Genomic DNA, 19,959 nt, shown 5'->3' on the forward strand with positions numbered 1-19,959 from the left:
TTCGAACCCCAAACTCTACGCCAAGCTATCATTGTTTTAGTCAAGCTAAAAATTGCTAAACTCGGTCATGGCTCGAGCCAGTATGCGACAGAAGCCAGATCGACCCAAGATGGCGGGTTCTAATCAGACTAGGACGCGGCTAAACTGGTCTTTCGCATGGTCTAAACGTGGATCCTAGGTCCAGACTCCGTGTGGTCTAAGGGCAGAATTCGCCTACGCTGATCTACAACGTCCGAGCACAAAGGCTTCGACAATAGCTTGCCACCGCTTAGTCCCTCTACTGAGATTGATATCGCACCTTGCTGGACAATCATAAGTACTCATGGACCATGAACAAGCTGTCCACAATACGATGGTGTTGGGTGTATCTCGCTCAGCCTTGATCCGCAGCTTTTTTCATCTCTTGATTTCTCCTATTCTGTATGATTCTTACCAGAGTCGTTCACAATGGCTTCCGAAAAGACGGAGATTCCTGTGACCGAAAGGCCTGTTGATGAGCCATCTCTGGCATCGTCTACACAGGATCAAGAGCCACCCCAGAACAAGACCTTTTTTGAGCGAGTCACCGATTTCTTCGGTGACTGGTATTACATCTGGGAGGTCTTCGGCATCCTGATTTCGGGCCTTGCAATTGTCGCCATCTGCATGGTGGTCAAACACTTCGACAACAATGAGGTCCCCAACTGGACAGCAAAGGTCCCGGGAAAGAAAGAGCCCTTCCGGCTGACAATCAACTCGCTGCTTTCCATGCTCTCTGTTCTGGGCTCAACATGTGCCATGATCCCCGTCACCAAGAGCCTGGGTCAGCTAAAATATCTATGGTTCATGGAGCAGGATCGTAAACTCGCCGACCTGGAGGTTTTCGATTCTGCTTCGCGCGGCAAGTTCGGCAGTGCTCAGCTTATTTGGAAACTCAGATTCAAGTAGGTCTAGTTACCACACAAGGCTGTTACTTGTCCAAGCATACATAATAATCATCGTCACAGGCATTTGGCAGTTCTAGGAGGTCTGGCGTCACTGCTGGCTCTAGCCTATGGCCCTTTCGTGCAGAACTTGCTTACTGTCAACATCGAGTATCGTGAGGCAGACCACAACGCCCTCCTCTCCTATGCATTCAGCTACGAGTTCGAGCCTCTAAACGGCACAGGTACGTGAGACCCGCTTGGCTTGATCTTTGTGTACGGTGCTAATTAGCGAGTCAAAGGAGTCGACAACTCACTCAGACATGCGGTTGATGAGGCATTGAAAGACTCGTCTGCAGAATGGGCTATTCCTGCGAGCAAGTGCAAGACAGGCGAATGCGCTTGGAACGAATACTACACCATCGCGGCTTGTAGTCGCTGCACCGATATCAGTCACCTACTCACACGCACTTGCACCCCAGTGATCACCAGTGAAGACGGTTTCACTGATGCGGGAGGATGCAATGTGGCTCTGCCGAACGGCTTTTCCTTCAACAGCACCGACATGACCGAGCAGAGCTACAACCCTAACAGAATCGTCATGGTGATGAACACTACGATGCACCCTCTTGTTTACAACTACACGGCACCATTGGCCTTGGTTCAATCCATCGTGGGATTGCCTTATGGGAGTTCCGCTTCGAACACTTCGAAACCCTTCATCATCACAGAGGATTCACCCCTTTCCGCTCATGAATGCGTCATTGTTCCTTGCATGCAGAGGCAGAGTCTCATCATTACCCGCCCGGTCGACAACAGCAACAACAACGCAGCGCTGCCCACCACCGACGACACCGTACCGTTGATTGACATCGTCGAGCAATGGGACAACTTTACGTTGTCCGACGGCCATGTTTCCATTACTTTTGACGACCCCGGTCGTAACAAGAACATAAGCAAGCAACAAGCGGACAAGTACACCTCACCCTTAATAACGGGAACCACGTACACGGGCTTGAGAAACTATCTCGGCGGTCTTCTCACTGGATACGTTTGGAGCACGCCTACTGATACGGGATTCAATTACCACTCTTCCGAGCCTGGATTTCGGAATATCCAATTACACACATTCAACAAGAATTGGTCGCCATTATACTGTGACGGCGACAAAACAGCGACAAGTCAAGATGGGGTTCCATGTGGCATTAACAAGGTCGCCGCAGGGCTCACCAACGCCTTCAGGCTCTCGTCGTGGCAGATTTCCGACGACGATTCCCGCCCGGTCTTCAACGGCACGACAAACGGACCAAAGCAAATCTGCACAGCGCAATGGCAGTACGTCTCGGCGCCCGTGGCCGTCTGGATCCTCGGGCTGGCGCTCTTCATCGGCGTCGTGATCAAGACGCGTCGGGCGAACATCAAGGCGTGGCGTACCAGTCCGCTGGCCACGCTGCTTCTGAGGCTTGACCCGGATAGCCGCGAGCACCTGAAGGACTGGCAGCACATGGGAGATGCGGAGCTGCGGACTATGGCGCAGGAACTACGGCTACGACTCCAGGTGGATGAGAAAGGGCCGCGCTTCGTGAGGGATGGCGATGAGCCGTCAAGCTGAGTCTAAGCGTTGAAGACGTGGAAGCATAGCCAAATATACATACATTGTGTAAGGGCGGTGGGAAAGCAGAGTGGACCGCTACATACGAGGACCGAATGAAAAACTCGCCCGTTTAAGTAGAAACTCAATAGAATCGCTAAAGAAGAAGAGGAGTATACATACATGTGAATATAAGCAATGGTACTTGTTTGAATCTGTTTTGGTTTTCGAGGCCTAATATGGTTCCTTCTATAACATAAGGGTTCTGCTGAAGTCTAGGACATATTGACTTACAGGCCACGGGCAAACGACGATTGCCTAGTTCCGAGTGCCCTCAACTTGATACAAGTCCTTGCAGGCAGAACTTACGAACAACTCCCGGAGATGGCAACGTCAAGGTAACTCTTAACCATAATCGCCGTTCTCGTCTGGCCAGACTCTAGTTTCGGCCTCGCAAACGGGAACAAGACGACTCCGAGAAGAAACGTCCCCTACTCACTTTTCAGTCTACACCTGCCATTTCTCTCAGCATGGTTCATGTTCATCGTTTTAAGCCAAATACACACGCTTCATAGATACGAGATAGCCACCAGCCAAAGCGAACATAAGCCAAGTAAAAAACTGCGTGATTGCCTTCATTTACGCCGATCATGAGGCATGGGCCGGCTTCTCTCCTTTGGGAAACGGCTTTCGTCCATAGATGGAGTAGCCGTACCAGTACGCGTGGATGCCCAAATTTCTGGCATCCTTCCTCACGTTCGCGCAGAAAACCAAGATTTCCGCCGGCTTCCAACCCAGGACGCGAGTAAAGAGAGCGAGGCAGAGGCCCTCGATGCCGGGAAGAAGCGACGCCTGCGTCCAACTGCCCAGCTCACGGAGCTTCGGGTCCTTGGCCCACGGCGACGCCGGCATCTTCTGTCTCGTGACCACCACATCCTCGAAGCCAACGTCCTCGAGGATCTTGGGGATTTGGGGGGCAATAGTAATAGGACGGCCGATCTTGTCCGTGGCCTCGACTATGTACTTGGACCACTGGAACAGCGCCGAGTCTTCCTTCAAGGTACCGTCGTCGCACTCGAGCGGGTACAGGTTGTCGTGGACTTCGAGATACCCGCCCGGCTCAAGGTGCCCGAAGGCCTGCGCGACAAACCCACGCCAGTCCTGGAGACTGCCGGCCATGTTGCGCGAGAAAATCAAGTCAAAGGGCTCCGGCCAAGTCCACTCCTGCTCCACGTCGTCGACCTCGAAAAAACAGTTGGGCGGGACGAAGCCGGGCTGGATGGGACTCAGGTCTACGCCAATGACTGTGGCCTCCGGGTGCTCGTCGGCGTAGTCCAAGGCCCAGATACCGGTACCTGTGCCGACGTCGAGTACTCGCTTAGCACCTTCGTTCTTCGGGCACAAGCAGAACTTGCCGTCCCAGGTCAGCATCCAGAGATGGTTTGCGATATCGAGACGTTCTTGCTCGAGCTCATCGTTGGGAATGACGTATTTGCCGTCGCTGAGACGGTGATATGTGCGGCCATTTTCGCGGCGGTAATCGAGGATGCTAGAGAGAAGAACTGCCTGCGACTTATCCGCCGAAAGCCCGCCCAGCGAGGCTGCGTCGATGTGGTTGGCAGCCATGGCATCCTTGTCCGCAGTAGGCGCATCAGACTCGGGTTGTACGGCCGGCTGGGTCGCCGTTCGGTCTGCTGTGGACAATGGTTGCGATGCTGGCTGTGTTTTCTGTTGATCGGCCATTGCATAGTATTGCTACTGTAACTCGACTCGCTAGAAGCCTATCAGTCGATGCGCCGTCAAATGTTGCGACCCATGAGAGCTATGCGATACGTTGCTGTAGTCGGGGAGAGTTCGATCTGTCTCACCCCTTTGTCGTCCTTTAGCGAGCACACCCCCACCTTCCACCGCCAGTTTGATACCTTGTAACAATGGTTCCCGCTTTATCACCAAAACAAACCCACCATACTTGAACTGGAAGTGTCGCATCGAAGGTTGACATTGACGTGTCTTGGGCATGTCGATGGCGATGAATACACTTGCTTTCAAGAATTTGGTCGTGGAAGAGACGTAAGCAGGAGGACCTAGGCTTCCATGAGTGAAGCCGGATGCAATCTGGGCAGCTAATCCATCATCAGATAAGACCGTGTGCCTTTTGCAGCTCCCTATTGGATTTTATCTATCCGTACTTAATATAAGCTTATACCACTAGCAGACAACCTAAAAGATAGGCAAGGATCCAGCGGTTGAACTTGTGCAACACTGTACAGCATAACACTTAACACAGCACAGATAATACAGCAATGACACTCTGCTGCATACTCATTCCAGCTGTCCAGTGAGCTGTCCAGTGAGCTGTCTTATGCATGGTGCCATGAGATTTGTGTGCTCTAACACGGCCCGCTTTGCCGAGCTGATATTAAAGTAGACGCGTGAGTCCACGAAAGCATTGTGGCATCACATAGAAGCGGCGAATAGAGACAAACGTTTCAATCCCAAGATAGCCTTCTATGAGAACGGCACTTCCCAAAGGCCAGTCCGTAAGGCCATTAGGCTTTGATAAAGACAAGCAACTTGCTACTGATACTAGACTTGATATGGCTTCTACTCGACCTTGGAAGATTATACCTTGGTACCTGTAACCTGTGGTACAGCTTCAGAGGCGTCGACAGGCTAGATTCAAGCAAAAATTTCCATTCAGGTTCTGCCTAGCAAGGTATACATCTCCTCCCATACACATTAAGCAGTCCACGACACGTTATTCATTACCACCCCATGGACAACCAAACCCTCCTTTTCATCCACCTCTCCACTATTAACAAGAACCTGTACCTCACCCAAACTTCTTTTCAAACTTCCTCAGCATCCCCGTGACCCCTTTCTCCAGCCGACCAAAGTTCTGCTCCAGCTTCCCCGACGGGTCTTGCTTGCCCGTGTAGCCCTTGTACTTGCTCGCCTCCATCTCCGTCGGCCGGTACGCCTGTGCGTGGATCGAGTAGTCGAACGCGCCCGGCTGCTGCTGCGGCGTGGCTGTGCCGTTGCTACTAGCGTACGAGTACTGCGAGAAGCCGCCGGGCGGGGAAACGGACGTCGCCACCGCCGCAGGTGTTGCTGTTGGACCAGGGCTAGTGATAGGGGGCGTGGCTTGCGGTGCCGCGGATGGCGGAGGGGCGGGCTGGGATGCTTGCTGAGCTGGCGGGGTAGTCTGCTGCTGTTGAGACGGGGGCGGCGGCGGTTGTTGAAAGCCTGGCGACGCGGGGAACGGACTTCCGTACGGATTCGTCAGCCCGGGAGAAGCGAGGCCGTTGTGAACGGCCTGCACGGGCATCGTCACCGCGCGCTGGAGCCCCGGGTGGGTGGGTGGCGCACCGAACTGCTGCTGCGGCGGCGGAGGCGGGGGAGGCAGACCCGCACCGCTGATGCCGGCGCCCTGTGCGCTCTGGAATCCGGGTGGCGGGACGAAGCCCGGCGAGAACGGGGCCTGCGCGTCGTATGCGACGGCCGCGGCCAGGGGGTCAATGATGCCGTCCTCGGGGGAGGCGTCTTTTCCCTGTGGCGGATGGTCTCTGGGGCTGCCGGGGCCGCGGGATTGTATGCCATTGGCACGAAGCTGGCGGGCGGCTGTTGCTGCTCGGGGGAGTGAACAGCCGACATTGGAGGAGGTCCGGGCAAGCTCGGCGGCGCGGTGTGGGAGGTGGCATTGGGCGTGCCGTAGTTGGGGTCTGATATCGCGACGTGCTCGAGCTGCTGCACGACGGAGCTCACGGGGGCAGGTTGATGGACCTGGAGATGCTGCTGCTGCTGCTGCTGGGGCTCATCGAGGATCTCGACCTGCGACGGCGGGAGGACGAAGCGGATCCCGTTGACGAACTGCAGCGCGTCCTCGGCCTTCCAGAAGTAGATGTCGAGCGAGTGGAGCTTGTAATGGTACTTGTTCTGGTTCTGGGGGTCGTAGGTCGGAAGGTGCCATTCCATCTGGTCCGTCGTCTCGCCGACAATCAGCGTCACCATGCATTGGTGGTTGTACGAGTATCGGACGTGCGTCTTATCCAGGACTATGAGCTCGTCGTCAGCTGTTGTCCCACATCGTCTTCAAACCAGAACTTCTTGGAGAAGAGGAGGCTTCGTAGAGAAGTTGAGAGGCGGCAGGTCACCCACATCCGTCAAAGGCATCTTGGTCTTCGGTGCCGGGCTGATTGGCAATCTCAATCCGCGCGCGGCGATCGTTTGCGTTCTCGAACAGGTAGACGTAGGAGCCCTTGTCGAAGCGGTGGTGCGGCGGGTTGTTGGTCGGCGGGCCGTAGAAATAATGGACGTCTCCAAAGCTGTTGAGCGTGACGGGCCAGTCAGCCATATTGCACTTATTTCTTTGGGGGCCGAAGCAATTGACTCGAGAGCAGACAGTAGTTGCCGTTGATAAGAGGACAAGGACGGCTGCTTGGCGAGGCTCGACGGAAGAAAACTCACAGAGTAGCGACGTTCTCCTCGCCCGGCCGGGTCGCCATCTTTCTTGGTCCCGACTTTCCGAGCAAGCAGCTCCAAGAATAGACTTCTCTCAAGGGTAGCAGACCACCCCCGGCGACCGCAATCAAAGAGCAGCAATGATCAGATCAAGGAGGTAGGGAAGAGGCGCAAGCTGTGGGATTACCCCGCCTCGGTGAGTAGCCAAGGGCGGCAGCAGCAATCGCGCAGGCCAACAGCAGCGGTCGCGCACGATGAGTGTCAAGAGTGTGTGGCACCTGTAGAGACGAGGAAGGACACGAGTTTCGAACGAGAGGTCTCAGGACGGTGTGTGTTGATGGTTTCCAAGTAGGTTGGATATCAGGCCTCTCCAGAGAAACAGGATCTCAAAGGTCTTCCGACGTCTTTCTTACGCTCACCCTGGCCCTCTCTCTCCTTGCCCTTTATCTTTTGTACCACTTGGTAGTCCAGACCGCAAACCCCGAGAAGGAGGAAACCGAAAAGACCACTAGGTCTTGCGGCCTTGCGCCGCCCGCCGCGACCCCTCCAAACCCAACCCAATCCCATCCCGCCATCCCCCAAGCTCCAGCATGTGTACCGGCGCGCATGCGTGCTGTGAGATGCATGGGTGGTAAGCTGCAGGTTCTGGTCGCATCGAGTGGTCGACTCGGCGCTTACAGGGCGTCGGTGCGAGCCAATCACGAGTCCCGGCCGGGGTGAAGCGGTGCAAGTGACAAGACACTGGGAGTCGGTTCTCCAGTTGGACCCCCTTGACCGGAGGGTGGGGCCACCCAAGGCCGCGGAGCACGGATCCGGCCGTGGTACCTATTCAAAAAGTGTCCTTAGTCATCACTGGACGTCGGTCCGCGCCTGGTGTCCAAAATTTTGGCGATAGCTTCCCTATCGCGATTGTCAGGCGACGGATCATTCCTCGCGTGTAACCCTCCGGAGCCCAGTCGACACTCAGTACACTCCTTTCCAAGACCTGAAGTTGAATCCATCATTTAAGTGCTTGATTGACGTTTGCTCGGTATGTCCAGCCCATCAATTGTCCAGAAAAACCCAACCGCTAACTGTCCTCAGAGACCCGCGACCGACCTCGATTCCCGCTGCGAAACCTCACGAACCTCACTCCTCCTCCACGACACCCTCTTTCCCCGAGCATCGAGCCAGCGGCTCACCAACAATCAAAATGGGCGGCCTCACCAACGTAATCAACATGTGCTCCCACCTCCAAAACGCCTCCCGCGCACGCCTCGGCATGACCTCCGTCACAAACACAAAGCAGAACCTCAACCTCGCCCTCGCCCTCCACCGCTCCGGCTTCATCTCCTCGCTGCACCGCGGCGGCCCCACGCCCCCTGCCCCGGAAGACATGGGCACGAACCCGGAACCCGTCACCTCCGCCAACGTCGCCACGCGCCGCCTCTGGCTCGGCCTCAAGTACTGGAACAACGAGCCCGTCCTCAAGGGCCTCAGCATGGTCACCAAGCCCACGCGGCCCATCCGCGTCCACATCGAGGACCTGGAGCTCGTCGTCCGCGGGTTCAACAGCAAGAACGGTCTCGTCAAGGGCCTCGGCCTCGGCGAGTGTCTCTTCATTTCCACCGACAGGGGCGTCTTGGAGGCCAGGGAGGCGCTGGCAAGGAAAGTCGGCGGCATGGTCTTGTGCCGTGCGAGATAAATTGAAGCCGAAATCCAGGGGAGTGGAAGCGGTTGAGTAGAAAAAGATCACCATGGCCACCACACAGGGGGGTGTATAGGCCTTGGGAAAAAAGGAGTCTTGGGAATTCAAAAGGCGCCAGAGGGCAGTGCCTCGAAGCCATCCGGCGGGAGCCCTGTAGGAGTATTGTCCTCCATATAATGTACAAAAATCTGTATTCTAGAGAAGACATGAACACACACCATTTTGCGCTTCTTCATCGCCTTGTGTTCGATGCGTTATGGTGCTGTTCCATCATACCTTGTTTGGTAAGTCACGACAGAGTAGACAGTGGAGTGGTCAGAAACACTACCGAGACGGGACAGAATCACAGGTACCAACGAACCACTTGAAAAAATCTGTTGCGAGTGGTATTCAGTCTCTATAACTAATCTTGGGCCCTGTACACCAGCTCCTCTTATTCCGGAACCCTAAAAACTCTCTTGAACGAAGTAATTTACGCCTTTTTGTCGGACAGGTATCATGGTACATCCCAATTGGTTCTAAAACTACACAGTCACTTCCGCCACTCTTTGACTTCCTCATGCGGTTTCAGTCTTGACTTCTGTGGTCGCATCGCTGGAAGCGGGGACTGCCTCCGGCTTCTCCTCTGCGGTGTCCTTCTCGTCCGCCAGGAGCTCTTCGAATTCATCAGGGCTCTTAAGCTCTTGATCCTCAGCCTCTTCCTCCTTGAGCGAGAGCTCGACAGTCTGCTGAGCAAGGGTGTCCAGCTCGGGGTCCTCGGCGCGCTCTTCGGCGACGACTACAAGCTCCTCGACGGGGGCCTCGACCTCAGCCTCCTTTGCGGGGCTAGTTTCGGCAACGGCCTCCTCAATGATGGGCTCCGGCGTGACAGGAACCTTGGCCTCAGGGGTCCTAGGGGCCTCAGCCGTCTCGGCCTTGGGGGTCTCGGGCGCGGCCCGCTTGATCGGAGCCTCCTTCGTTGTGAAGGGGCTTCCAGTCCGAGACGCTGCGGGTCTAGAGAGGGCTCTCTTGGGGCTTCTTGAAGCAGAAGCCTTCTTGCCACTGCTGGGTCTCGCGCTCCGGCTTCTCGGAGGAGTGACGGGGGCCTTCTCCGTCAGCTTGGAGCTGGAGCTCGCCGTGGGGCGCATCATGCGTGCCAAGAAGCTCTCATCAATCTCCTTGTCCTTCTTGGTGATGGGGTGATCCTGAAGAGGCTTCTTCGGGGGCGGGCCGATGCTGGGCCTGGCGCGGTTGATGACCGAGTTCTGACGCCTCAGGGTCTTGTGGGGGCCTGCAGCACCAGTCGCGCTGGCTCTGCTAGCGGGGCGGCCCTGGTTGCCAGAGGCGCGTGAAAGGGTCTCACGGGGAGTCTCCCTGACCTTGGAGACAGACGCAGCAGTCGGGGCCATGAGGGAAGCAGGCAGCTTCACGGGCTTTGTGGGCGACTTGACCTTGGGCTTAACAAAGCCCGTGCCGCCGGGAGAAGTCTGAATCGGGGTAGGCTTCTTGTTGGATCCAGCGGGCTTTGCACCAGACTTTGGTGTGGCTGTCGCCGTCTTCTCGGGCGTCTTCTTGGAAGTGTCGTGCTGGGGCTTGGGAGCACTTAGCTTGGAGCCCGCAGTTCCCGTTGTGGGCGTCTTTGCAGTAATCGGAGACCTCGTGGGCGTCTTTGCTCTCGTGATAGTAGCGGGAGGTGCCAACTTGGCGGGGACCTTCTTGGCAGTCTTTGTAGAGTCTTTGGTGGCTCCGGTCTTTGGGGCCTTTGCCGGGGCAGTGCCGTTGGTAGCGGTGGTTTCGGGAGACTTCTGTGTCGGGTCGCCGGGCAGAAGCTCTGGCGTAGGTGTCTCTACATCGACATGCTTATCGGGGTTGTGGCTTGGGTGGTCGGTCAAGGCCCCCAAGTCTCGAGGTGTAAAACCATTTGGGAGCTTGTCCGTGTCCGAACGGCGAGGGGATTCTGGGATGGGACTGCCAACAATGTTGGTCTTGTAGCCACCAGAGGTGTCCTCGGTGGCCACGGTCTTATCCGAGAGGCCAGACACGGATGCCTCGCCCTCGGTATGGCCGCTTAGCCGCCGGGTCAAGCTGCGGCTCGACTCGTTGCTGGGATCGCGGCGAAGACCTATTCTTCCGTCCTTTTCAATGGCAACGAAGCTGGTTCGGATTTTGGAGAGGGGACGGGCGGGAGGAGGAGGGGTCTCGGTGCCGTCTACAGGGAGATTTGGAGTTAGCAGAGCTCGAAACAGCGGACAAGTGGTGTTTGTAGGACGGTTGGACAAGGTAGCCCACTCTGTCCCAGGAACGTGTCTCCGGCAGACCTCTTGAAGTGTAGCTGCACCCGTGGATCGGGTTGAATATGACGGGTAAACTCACTGGAGGAGAGACCGGGAGACCTTCCGCGATCAGGGGGACTCGTGTCGGCCTTTTGCTCGAACATGGCCCGGAGGTTCTTGACGGCCGACATGGTTGCGGTATTGGGTCGCTACCGATCAACTGGGTTCGGGGGCAAGCGGTGGGAGGAAGGGCTGCAAGGGATGCAGGAAGTGTGGGAGTTGCGACGGGGCGGATCGAGTTGGGACGGGACCGATGTTGAGGAAAGAGACGGTGAAACGCGGGCGCGCCAAAGGTGCGATGGGTTGGTTACGATAGTGGACTCAGAGTTGGCGTGTTTCCAGAGGGAAAGCGCATGCCGAGGCCACCGCTGTGTCTTTTTGGGGTGTAGGAGCCTGAGGGCGAGCGCGAAGTCGCGAATACAAGCTTGGTTGGGAGGGAGGGTTTCGAGGCAAACGGCCAGGGATGTCGTCGGCGGTGCCACTGCAGCGAGGCAGACAAGGTTGACGGGTTGATGGTGGGTTGGAGCTGTGGACTGAGGTTTGATGGAGCAATAGCGAGTTGCTATGACAGCTGGAGATGCATGATCGATGACAGCAAGATTCAGGCAGAGCAGAGTAGAGGAGAGTAGAAGAGGATGAGGCTGCAGTACAGCTTTGTGTAAGATGGGCAAAAGGTGTTGGGTGCGTGTTGTTTGGGTGTCTCAGCCAGAGTCTCGTCCGTCTCCAGGGCTCGCTCGGTGGGCGTGATTGTCCGTGATTATCGTTTGGACAGCAGCAGTTGCAGAGGCTCAGGTGGGAGGAAGTGGGAGAGGTTGCAAAGTAACAGTCGAGACAGATCGGTCAGAGACTCAGACTTCGGAAGAGGAGGGTCAAAAGGCCGTCAGGGCACAGGGTGGCAGGTGGTTCGAGAAGGGGAAGTGAGGTTGCTGTCCTTCAGGGCTGGCATTTAAATTACGGGCACCCCCATAATCATATTCATATTCATAATCCGAAAGGCAAGGGGACTGGATCGATCAGGATGTGGAAAAGCCCACCACACGCGCGAGGCCACTGTTTGCCAGTCGGGCGTCTCGATCCCATCCTTTTCCCTTACTTTCCATACTGCGTACTGTCCTCTGTCACGCCGCCGAAGAGGCCAGCCAGTCTTTGCTGGAGTGATGATGTGCATCTAGGGGCCGTCGATGAGGGGTGTGTGCGAGCAATTCAGGGGTTCCCATGGATGCACATGCTACTACGCTACCAAACCGTCCCGACGCCAGCTCATCAGGTGCACGGAGATGTTGCGGCTTTCCTACGTCGCGTCTCGATGTACCTCTCCGCGTAATCCGCTACGTTGGGTACCGACCGATGTGGAGAGAGAGAGATATGCATCTAGACATTCTTGGAGAGAGAGCTTGTGTAAGTGGCACTAATAGAAATGCGCCTCCTGCCTGCCTACCTGTACCTAGGTGCAGGACGGGCAAGCGGCAGCAGCACCCACAGATACCACTGGACATTCCCGCCCCGTCCCTTCGTCTCGCTTGTCGAAATCGCCTGCAGGGGCCTTGAGGTGGGAGATCCATTGGCCAAGGGTGTCATTTGATTTTCTGGCATGGTTCTGGAAGAAGCTCATTAACGGGCCACTGTTCGCCTCTGCTGCCCTGACTTGCTCTGCATGCAGTCTTGGGCCCGAACTCGTGCAGTCTGGACGAGTGACTCTTTGATCTCGTCAATTTGGGTGGGTGGTGATAGGCCCCGGGGTCTCATTACAGAGAGTACCGAGCAACGGCCCTCGATGACCCCCTTTTCCTGACCTCCCTCTCTCGCCCGCCCACTCTCTCTGACTCCCCTCTCGTCAGTCCTCCAGAGGCGGGTCGAGGCTAATGACTGGCCGCCAAGCCCCCAAAAGTCGGGAAAGCTGATAACACCCCTCCCGCATGCAATGGTCGCGAGATGGTGTCAGCAAAAGGCTGTGCCTCTCATCTTTGCATCAGTTTAGCAGCTTTGCTAGTGCTCGGGGCACGGTCGAGTTGAGGATGGGACAGAGAGCCGGGCGACATTGCCAGTCTGACAAGACGTCGGAACATGCTAGCCGAGGCGCAAGAACGGATGGTCCGGGTCTTCACCGTTGCGCTGTGGTTGATGCGGTGTCGTGTCGTGTTGTGGCGGCATCTAAGGCTCCGCTCCCGTCGCTTTTCTTTGTTCTTCGCAACATGAATCCACCTCGGAGTGATTTTTCTCAGTCTCAGCAAGTGGAAAGGGAAAGAAAAAAAAGTAGATGAAAATTAGTGGAAGCTACCTTATGCACGGTCTCATGTTTCAGAGCACCTCTCCAAGTCCCTATCCGCGTTGTGCATTGGCGGTAACTGCATGTGGCCTGGCTTACCGCCTTTTGCCGCTTACAGTGCCCCCCTGGGCTAAAGTAGCCTTTGGCCTTTAGCCTTTACACAGAAACATAATGCATTATTCGGTTCAAAGAAACCAAAGCCTGTGGAAACAGAGGGGAGTAAAAAACCTAGCACTGTTGACTTAAAGTGCCTGTCTTGTTATTAGCGCCAATAAAATTTGTGCTGCTCCAGCAACTGAAGGCTCTCCACCTCAGAAACCTCCCAAGCTTCATGACAACCGTCATGGCGAGACTCAACTAGAGGAGGGGAAAAGGTCGTGTATCTGGAACGTGTTCCCCTTTTTCCCTCCATCCCACCAGCCGGCAGCCAATGACACAAATGGGTACATCGTCTCTCATCTCGGGAGAACAACAGCTTCTCGGGGACCCTACCGCGCGGCGCGAAAGGGGGGAGAGGAAGCTCCCGTCTTTCTGGAAGCTCATCCCCCAAGGACTGACTGGCAGAGAAAGGGCCCCCAAACCCGGTTCTTCCCTGCTGCCGACTCCCCTCTCCAACACGCTAGGAACTGTAGAATGTGGGGAGGACAGTCCCCCTCGTCGGGCTCTTCTTGGGCTGCTCATATCGTCAGGGGCCACTTCGCGTTGCCCTCGGCCGCGAAACGGCGACAGCCAATACCTCGAGGCTTGTCGATAATTTCCGCCCCGGGGGCAATTTCTTCGATTTTGTGTTTCCCCGGTCGCCCACTGGTACGAAGAACCATATCCCGAGTACCCGGCCAATGCCGTCCGTGACTCAGTGAGAATGACGATGTGGCTCCAAGTGATCTCAAGGCTGACAACGCTCAAAGAGTGAAGCTCCCGCGCGCCCCAGACCCAAGACTCGCGGATTTGCGATGCGTGAGCGAATGGTGTTCACCAAGTGCCCTGATCGCGTCTCTGACTGAGCTGTGCATCCCAGTGCTACCGTGGGCTGATGCAATAGCGCGAAGCAGTATAGTTAGCCGCGTCTGAAAAAAAAGATCTAATGTACACTTTGTACCTGGTTGCATAAAAACGGTACCTCATGACTCCGTATTACGGCTGCATGCAAGAAGGTGACCCTGGGAGCCCCGTCAATGTCGACCGCCCGTTGGTCGCTCGCCGAACGGCCCTCGGTGTGGCTGGCCCGACCTCCGATATCGACCGTGGGGATTTTTTGCTGCGACTCACTTCCTCGGGTACCTGTTTGAACTTTCCATCCGCCCACTCCAAACAGCCCTCAACTTCAAGCCCGGACGCCAATTGACGCCCACCATGTCTGTCAGAACCCTGCGAATCGGTGAGACCACCCCCAGAAACTCCAATTGACGCTTTCGTCGTCCAATGCCTCGTCTAACACCACCGCCCAGGCCTCATCCCCGGTGACGGCATCGGCAAGGAGGTCATCCCCGCCGGCCGCCGTGTCCTCGAGGCTCTCCCCGCCTACCTCGGCCTCAAGTTCGAGTTCACCGACCTCAAGGCCGGCTTCGAGACGTTCGAGCAGACCGGTGCCGCCCTCCCCGACAAGACCGTCGAGGTCCTCAAGAAGGAGTGCGATGGCGCCCTCTTCGGCGCAGTCTCCTCCCCGACCAACGCCGTCAAGGGCTACTCCTCCCCCATCGTTGCCCTCCGCAAGAAGCTCGACCTCTACGCCAACGTCCGCCCCGTCAAGACCGTCCTGACCGCTGCCAAGCCCATCGACATGGTCATCGTCCGCGAGAACACTGAGGACCTGTACGTCAAGGAGGAGAAGACCTACGAGGGCCCTAACGGCAAGGTCGCCGAGGCCATCAAGCGCATCAGCGAGCGCGCCTCCCACCGCATCGCCGCCATGGCCGGCGACATCGCCCTCCGCCGCCAAAAGATCCGCGACGCCGGCGCCGCCAGCATCCACAAGTCGCCCCTCGTCACAATCACCCACAAGTCCAACGTCCTCTCCCAGACCGACGGCCTCTTCCGCGCCACCTCCAAGCTCGCCCTCTCCGACCCCCGCTTCGCCTCCGTCGCCGTCGAGGAGCAGATTGTCGACTCCATGGTCTACAAGCTCTTCCGCCAGCCCGAGGACTACGACGTCATTGTCGCCCCCAACCTGTACGGCGACATCCTCTCCGACGGCGCCGCCGCCCTCGTCGGCTCCCTTGGCCTCGTTCCCAGCGCCAACGTCGGCGAGGGCTTCGCCATTGGCGAGCCCTGCCACGGCAGCGCCCCGGACATCCAGGGCAAGAACATTGCCAACCCCATCGCCACCCTCCGCAGCGCCGCCCTCATGCTTGAGTTCCTCAACGAGGAGACCGCCGCCGCCAAGATCTACGCCGCCGTTGACGCCAACCTCGAGGAAGGCAAGCTCCTCAGCCCTGACCTGGGCGGTACCGCCAAGACCGACGAGGTTGTCGAGGACATTCTCCGCAGACTGTAAGGAAGTTTGTGTGTGAGTGAGAGGAAGGGAGAGATGTGGGGAGGTGGGCTTGTATGAGGACTGGATATGGCAGTCGACGCGGCAGCAGCCGCGCCCTTGATACCTACCATATCATCAAAAGTACTTGTTTTTCGGATCTACTTGTTCTTGCCTTCCGCGTGCTCAACAGTGAAAACCGGCGCCTTCCCGTACATGGGTGAAACCTATTGCTAACCGGTGCATGGACGAAGTCACATGGCCTCTTGTATAAAGGCGTGCCATTAGTTTTAGTTCGTCGGCAGACCACTTTCTTCAACCAGACATATCATCTAGCCTACAATATCCTAGAACCACCCCTCGCAAATGTCCTCTAATCCAAAGAGCAAATGGCGCCGTCCACCAGAACCCCCTCACCACCGAGCAACACAAGCAAGAGCATCAGCTTCCGCAGCCTCTGGTCCGATACCCAATCCAACCTGACTCGCCTCCTCCGCGTCAACCTTCGCCGCAGCCCGCCGTCGTCGGGGAAGTTCACCGCGTCCGGGTCGAACAGCGCGATCCGCTTCGAGATCAGCCTGCCCCGGGGACCCGAGCGTCGAGCCCCGCGGCGCCGCCACAAGGAAATCCTCCTCGCGGTCGTGTGTCCGCCCATGGCAGTCTACCACATGGAAAACAACCTGAATGCCAGAGTATGGTTGACGGTGGCGCTGACGCTGGGGGGTTGGATTCCTGGCGTGGTCTGTAAGTGCGGACGGAGATGAAGACTTTAAGGGACGAGAAGATGACGGGCGCTGACGGGGGGACAGATGCGCTTTTAACTGCTCCTGCGCATCCGACACCGCCGTATTACTGGCATACCGCCGAGAGATCCAGCTCGATTATGGGCAAGGGCCCGAGGAGGCGTTCTAGACAGCCGCCCAGGAGGTCGGTCCATCGGGTTGTGTGAAGGGAAGCATAAAAGGAAAAGCATGAGGAAAGCTCCGGCAAGCTCTCGTATGTCACCCCAAGCATGTGGAGCCAGTAGGCATACACCCCTTGACCACCGGGAAACAGAATGGGGAGAGAAGACGAGGTTTGTATTTTTTGCTCAAAAGTCTAGTTTCTATCATGAATCACATGCTCCCTATGAACCCTGCCCTTTTGGTACAAGGTTGCCGGAAGGTGATTTTTCTTTTTACGTCCAGGCTCTTACAGTAAATCCAGACATGACATTATATATACATGTACATAGTACGCCGGCCCAAGCAGGTGGCGTACGGCCACGGCCCGTCTCGCTGCGGGCGGGGGGTGGCTCAGTGTTAATACACGACACTCGGTGCCATAGTTTGTGCCACGGTTTGGCGCGAAGAAGAGACTTTCCCCTTACAAAGGGGGATCGGCCTTGGTGGCTTATTTGGTGCGCTTGGCATCCAACTCCTTCTCGTAGGCGGCGCAGAGCTCCTTCCTGTAGGGGTCGTCAGCAAGGGGGAAAATCACATATCACGGAGCAAGGGGAAGACGTACTGGAGGTGAGGGGGAGCGGGGGCGTAGTGGCTGAACTCCATGCTGAACTCGCCCTTGCCCTGGGTGGCGGCGCGGAGCTGAGAGCTGAAGCCGAACATGGAGTTGAGACTGCAGTCGCAGACGAGGGTGAAGTCCTCGGTGCCGACCTCGGTGTCGTGGATGGTGGCGTTGCGCTTGTTCATGAGCATGATGATGTTGCCCTGGAACTCGTTGGGCGCGGTGATGGTGGTCTTCATCAGGGGCTCGAGGACCTGGCCGCCGGCCTCGTTGAAGGCCTTGCGGAAGGCCATCTGGGTTGCGAGGTTGAAGGCGAAATCGGACGAGTCCGTGACGTGGGTGGAACCGTCGTTGATGATCATCTTGGCGCCAATGACCTTGTGGCCCAGGAGCGGGCCCTTGTTGGTGGCCTCCTCGAAGCCCTTGGCGCAGGCGGTGATGTACTTGTCGGGGATGGTGCCGCCGACGACCTGAGTCTCGAAGAGGTTCTTCTCCGGGTCCTCAAAAGGCTCGATCCAGCCGGCGACGCGGGCATAGTCACCGGGACCACCGCTCTGGCGACGGAGGAGGAAGTCGTAGTCGGTCTTGCGGGAGATGGTCTCGCGGTAGGCGACGCGGGGCTTGCCGGTCTCGCAGTCGACCTTGTACTCGCGGCGCAGGCGCTCGACGTAAATTTCGAGGTGGAGCTCGCCCATGCCCGAGATGATGGTCTCCTCAGACTCCTCGTCGACGTGCAGGCGGAAGGTCGGGTCCTCGCGCTGGAAGCGGTTCATGGCCTTGGAGAAGTTGTCGGCGTCGCTAGTGCGCTTGGGCTTGATGGACAGCGACATGACGGCGTCGGGGACGAACATGGAGGACATTGTGTAGGGCAGGTTTCCGTCGGTGAAGGTGTCTCCGGAGGCGCAGTCAACGCCGAAGACTGCGCAGATCTCGCCGGCGCCGACCTCGTTGACGTCCTCCATCTCGTTGGAGTGCATGCGCACGATGCGGGGGATGCGGACCTTCTTGTCGGTGCGGGAGTTGAACAGGTAGGTGCCCTTGCGGAGCTTGCCCTGGTAGACGCGGATGTAGGTGAGCTGGCCGTAGTTGTTCTCCTCGAGCTTGAAGGCGAGGCCGACAAAGGGGAGCGAGTTGTAGGGCACCAGCTTGACGGTGGCCTCGTCACGCTTCTTGTCGAGGGCCTTGTTCTCGACCTCGGACGGGTTCGGGAGGTAGTCGCAGACGGCGTCGAGCACGGGCTGGATGCCCTTATCGGCGAGGGCGGAGCCCATCATGACGGGGGAGAACTTGAGGGCGATAGTGGAACGGCGGATGGCGGCCTTGATCTGGGCGTTGGTCGGGACTTGCTCGTCGAGGAACAGCTCGGCCATCTCGTCGTCGACGTCGGCAAGCTTCTCAATGAGTTCCTGACGCTTCTCCTCGACGAGGTCCTTGTAGCCGCCGGGGAGGACGTCAGTCGTCTTGACGACGGTACCACGGGGACCCTCAAAGTAGTAGGCCTTCTTCTCAATCAGGTCAATGACACCCTCGAACTCGTTCTCGGCTCCGATGGGGACCTGGATGGCGGCGGCGGGGATCTTGAGCTTCTTGTTAATCTGCTCGACGGCCTTCCAGGGGTTGGCACCCATGCGGTCCATCTTGTTCACAAAGCTGATGCGGGGGACGTTGTAGCGCTTCATCTGACGGTCGACGGTGATGGTCTGACTCTGGACGCCGGAGACGGCGCACAGGATCATGACGGCGCCATCGAGGACGCGCAGAGCGCGCTCGACCTCGATGGTGAAGTCGATATGGCCGGGAGTGTCGATGATGTTGACGTGGTATGTTTCCTCTTTTCCGTTTTCCATCTTCTTCCAGTCGGCGAACGTGGCCGCCGACTGGATGGTGATGCCCTTTTCTCTCTCGAGATCCATCGAGTCCATCTTGGCGCCGACCGAGTCCTTGCCGCGGACCTCGTGGATCGCCTTGATGCGGCCCGAGTAGAACAGCACTCGCTCGGTGGCCGTCGTCTTTCCACTGTCGATGTGGGCCGCGATGCCAATATTGCGCACGCGCGACAGGCGGTTCGCCTCCTCGGGGCTCATCTTGGCGGCGACGAGCTCGGGGGTGAGGGCAGAAGCGTTGTCCTGGGCCAGTTTCAGGGCCTCGGCGGCGGCATCGGCGGACCTGACCACGGTGGTCGTCGTGAAGGCGCGTCTAGCTGTCTGGCCAATCTTCCATGTCGCGGGAGTCGTCATCGAAGGGGTTGTCGAAGGCTTCACGCTGGCGGCGAAGCTGAAGTGTCGCACATCCCTGCTTTGAGGCTTTGCGCCCGTGAAAAGCCCGCCATTCGGCACTCTGACGGCCCTGGGAGCCCTCATCGTGACCAATGTTTCGCGAACCGGAAACGAAGAAAAGGGAAATGAAAGAATGGGTGGGATTACAAGAAAAGGGAGCCGGGATCCATTGGGGACAGAATGGTCTGATACGGGTCTTTTTTTTTTTTCGCCTGGCCTCTGTCAATCGCCCAAGCGAAACTTTTTTTGGGCAGGGGTCCGGCTTCGCGCCGCCGCGAAGGCACGTGTTTTCGTGGAGGGGTGGGGCCATCTCGGCCGTGGACGAATCGCGGGAGCAGGATTACGCCGGCCGGTTCAACGGCGGGCACTTGTCCGGGAGCGGACGGGGAGAATCTCCAGAGTCAACCGAGTGGCGGTCCATTTGCAAGTCTATATGTCATTAAAGCCTTCACAGGCGACTTGGATTCTTATTGAAGTTGGTGAGTCGCATT

At 57.4% G+C, this 19,959-nt stretch overlaps 8 protein-coding genes across 8 annotated transcripts; 4 read left to right on the plus strand and 4 right to left on the minus strand.

Moving 5' to 3' along the window:
• Positions 1 to 447: 447 nt before the first annotated feature.
• On the plus strand, positions 448 to 2,514 carry ColSpa_01615 (uncharacterized protein; the record flags this gene model as incomplete). Its single annotated transcript, XM_049267827.1, has 3 exons — positions 448 to 923; positions 987 to 1,147; positions 1,262 to 2,514. 3 exons carry the CDS (start codon positions 448 to 450, stop codon positions 2,512 to 2,514), a joined length of 1,890 nt encoding a protein of 629 aa, XP_049123784.1.
• A 627-nt stretch (positions 2,515 to 3,141) lies between these two features.
• ColSpa_01616 (secondary metabolism regulator laeA) lies at positions 3,142 to 4,236 on the minus strand (the record flags this gene model as incomplete). Its single annotated transcript, XM_049267828.1, has 1 exon — positions 3,142 to 4,236. One exon carries the CDS (start codon positions 4,234 to 4,236, stop codon positions 3,142 to 3,144), a length of 1,095 nt encoding a protein of 364 aa, XP_049123785.1.
• Positions 4,237 to 5,326: 1,090 nt separating this feature from the next.
• ColSpa_01617 (uncharacterized protein) lies at positions 5,327 to 6,847 on the minus strand (the record flags this gene model as incomplete). The annotated part of the gene is made up of 3 exons (XM_049267829.1): positions 5,327 to 6,043; positions 6,100 to 6,548; positions 6,652 to 6,847. The coding sequence occupies 3 exons, from the start codon at positions 6,845 to 6,847 to the stop codon at positions 5,327 to 5,329; spliced, it is 1,362 nt and encodes a 453-aa protein (XP_049123786.1).
• A 1,299-nt stretch (positions 6,848 to 8,146) lies between these two features.
• On the plus strand, positions 8,147 to 8,638 carry ColSpa_01618 (37S ribosomal protein S8, mitochondrial; the record flags this gene model as incomplete). The annotated part of the gene is made up of 1 exon (XM_049267830.1): positions 8,147 to 8,638. The coding sequence occupies one exon, from the start codon at positions 8,147 to 8,149 to the stop codon at positions 8,636 to 8,638; it is 492 nt and encodes a 163-aa protein (XP_049123787.1).
• A 560-nt stretch (positions 8,639 to 9,198) lies between these two features.
• Positions 9,199 to 11,084, minus strand: ColSpa_01619 (uncharacterized protein; the record flags this gene model as incomplete). The annotated part of the gene is made up of 2 exons (XM_049267831.1): positions 9,199 to 10,829; positions 10,994 to 11,084. The coding sequence occupies 2 exons, from the start codon at positions 11,082 to 11,084 to the stop codon at positions 9,199 to 9,201; spliced, it is 1,722 nt and encodes a 573-aa protein (XP_049123788.1).
• A 3,488-nt stretch (positions 11,085 to 14,572) lies between these two features.
• On the plus strand, positions 14,573 to 15,713 carry ColSpa_01620 (homoisocitrate dehydrogenase; the record flags this gene model as incomplete). Its single annotated transcript, XM_049267832.1, has 2 exons — positions 14,573 to 14,597; positions 14,668 to 15,713. The coding sequence occupies 2 exons, from the start codon at positions 14,573 to 14,575 to the stop codon at positions 15,711 to 15,713; spliced, it is 1,071 nt and encodes a 356-aa protein (XP_049123789.1).
• Positions 15,714 to 16,078: 365 nt separating this feature from the next.
• On the plus strand, positions 16,079 to 16,453 carry ColSpa_01621 (uncharacterized protein; the record flags this gene model as incomplete). The annotated part of the gene is made up of 1 exon (XM_049267833.1): positions 16,079 to 16,453. The coding sequence occupies one exon, from the start codon at positions 16,079 to 16,081 to the stop codon at positions 16,451 to 16,453; it is 375 nt and encodes a 124-aa protein (XP_049123790.1).
• Positions 16,454 to 17,081: 628 nt separating this feature from the next.
• ColSpa_01622 (elongation factor G, mitochondrial) lies at positions 17,082 to 19,552 on the minus strand (the record flags this gene model as incomplete). The annotated part of the gene is made up of 2 exons (XM_049267834.1): positions 17,082 to 17,136; positions 17,196 to 19,552. The coding sequence occupies 2 exons, from the start codon at positions 19,550 to 19,552 to the stop codon at positions 17,082 to 17,084; spliced, it is 2,412 nt and encodes an 803-aa protein (XP_049123791.1).
• Positions 19,553 to 19,959: the final 407 nt, after the last annotated feature.

The sequence above is a fragment of the Colletotrichum spaethianum genome (genome assembly GCF_022836535.1).
Source record: "Colletotrichum spaethianum MAFF 239500 DNA, contig03, whole genome shotgun sequence".
NCBI lineage: Eukaryota > Fungi > Ascomycota > Sordariomycetes > Glomerellales > Glomerellaceae > Colletotrichum > Colletotrichum spaethianum.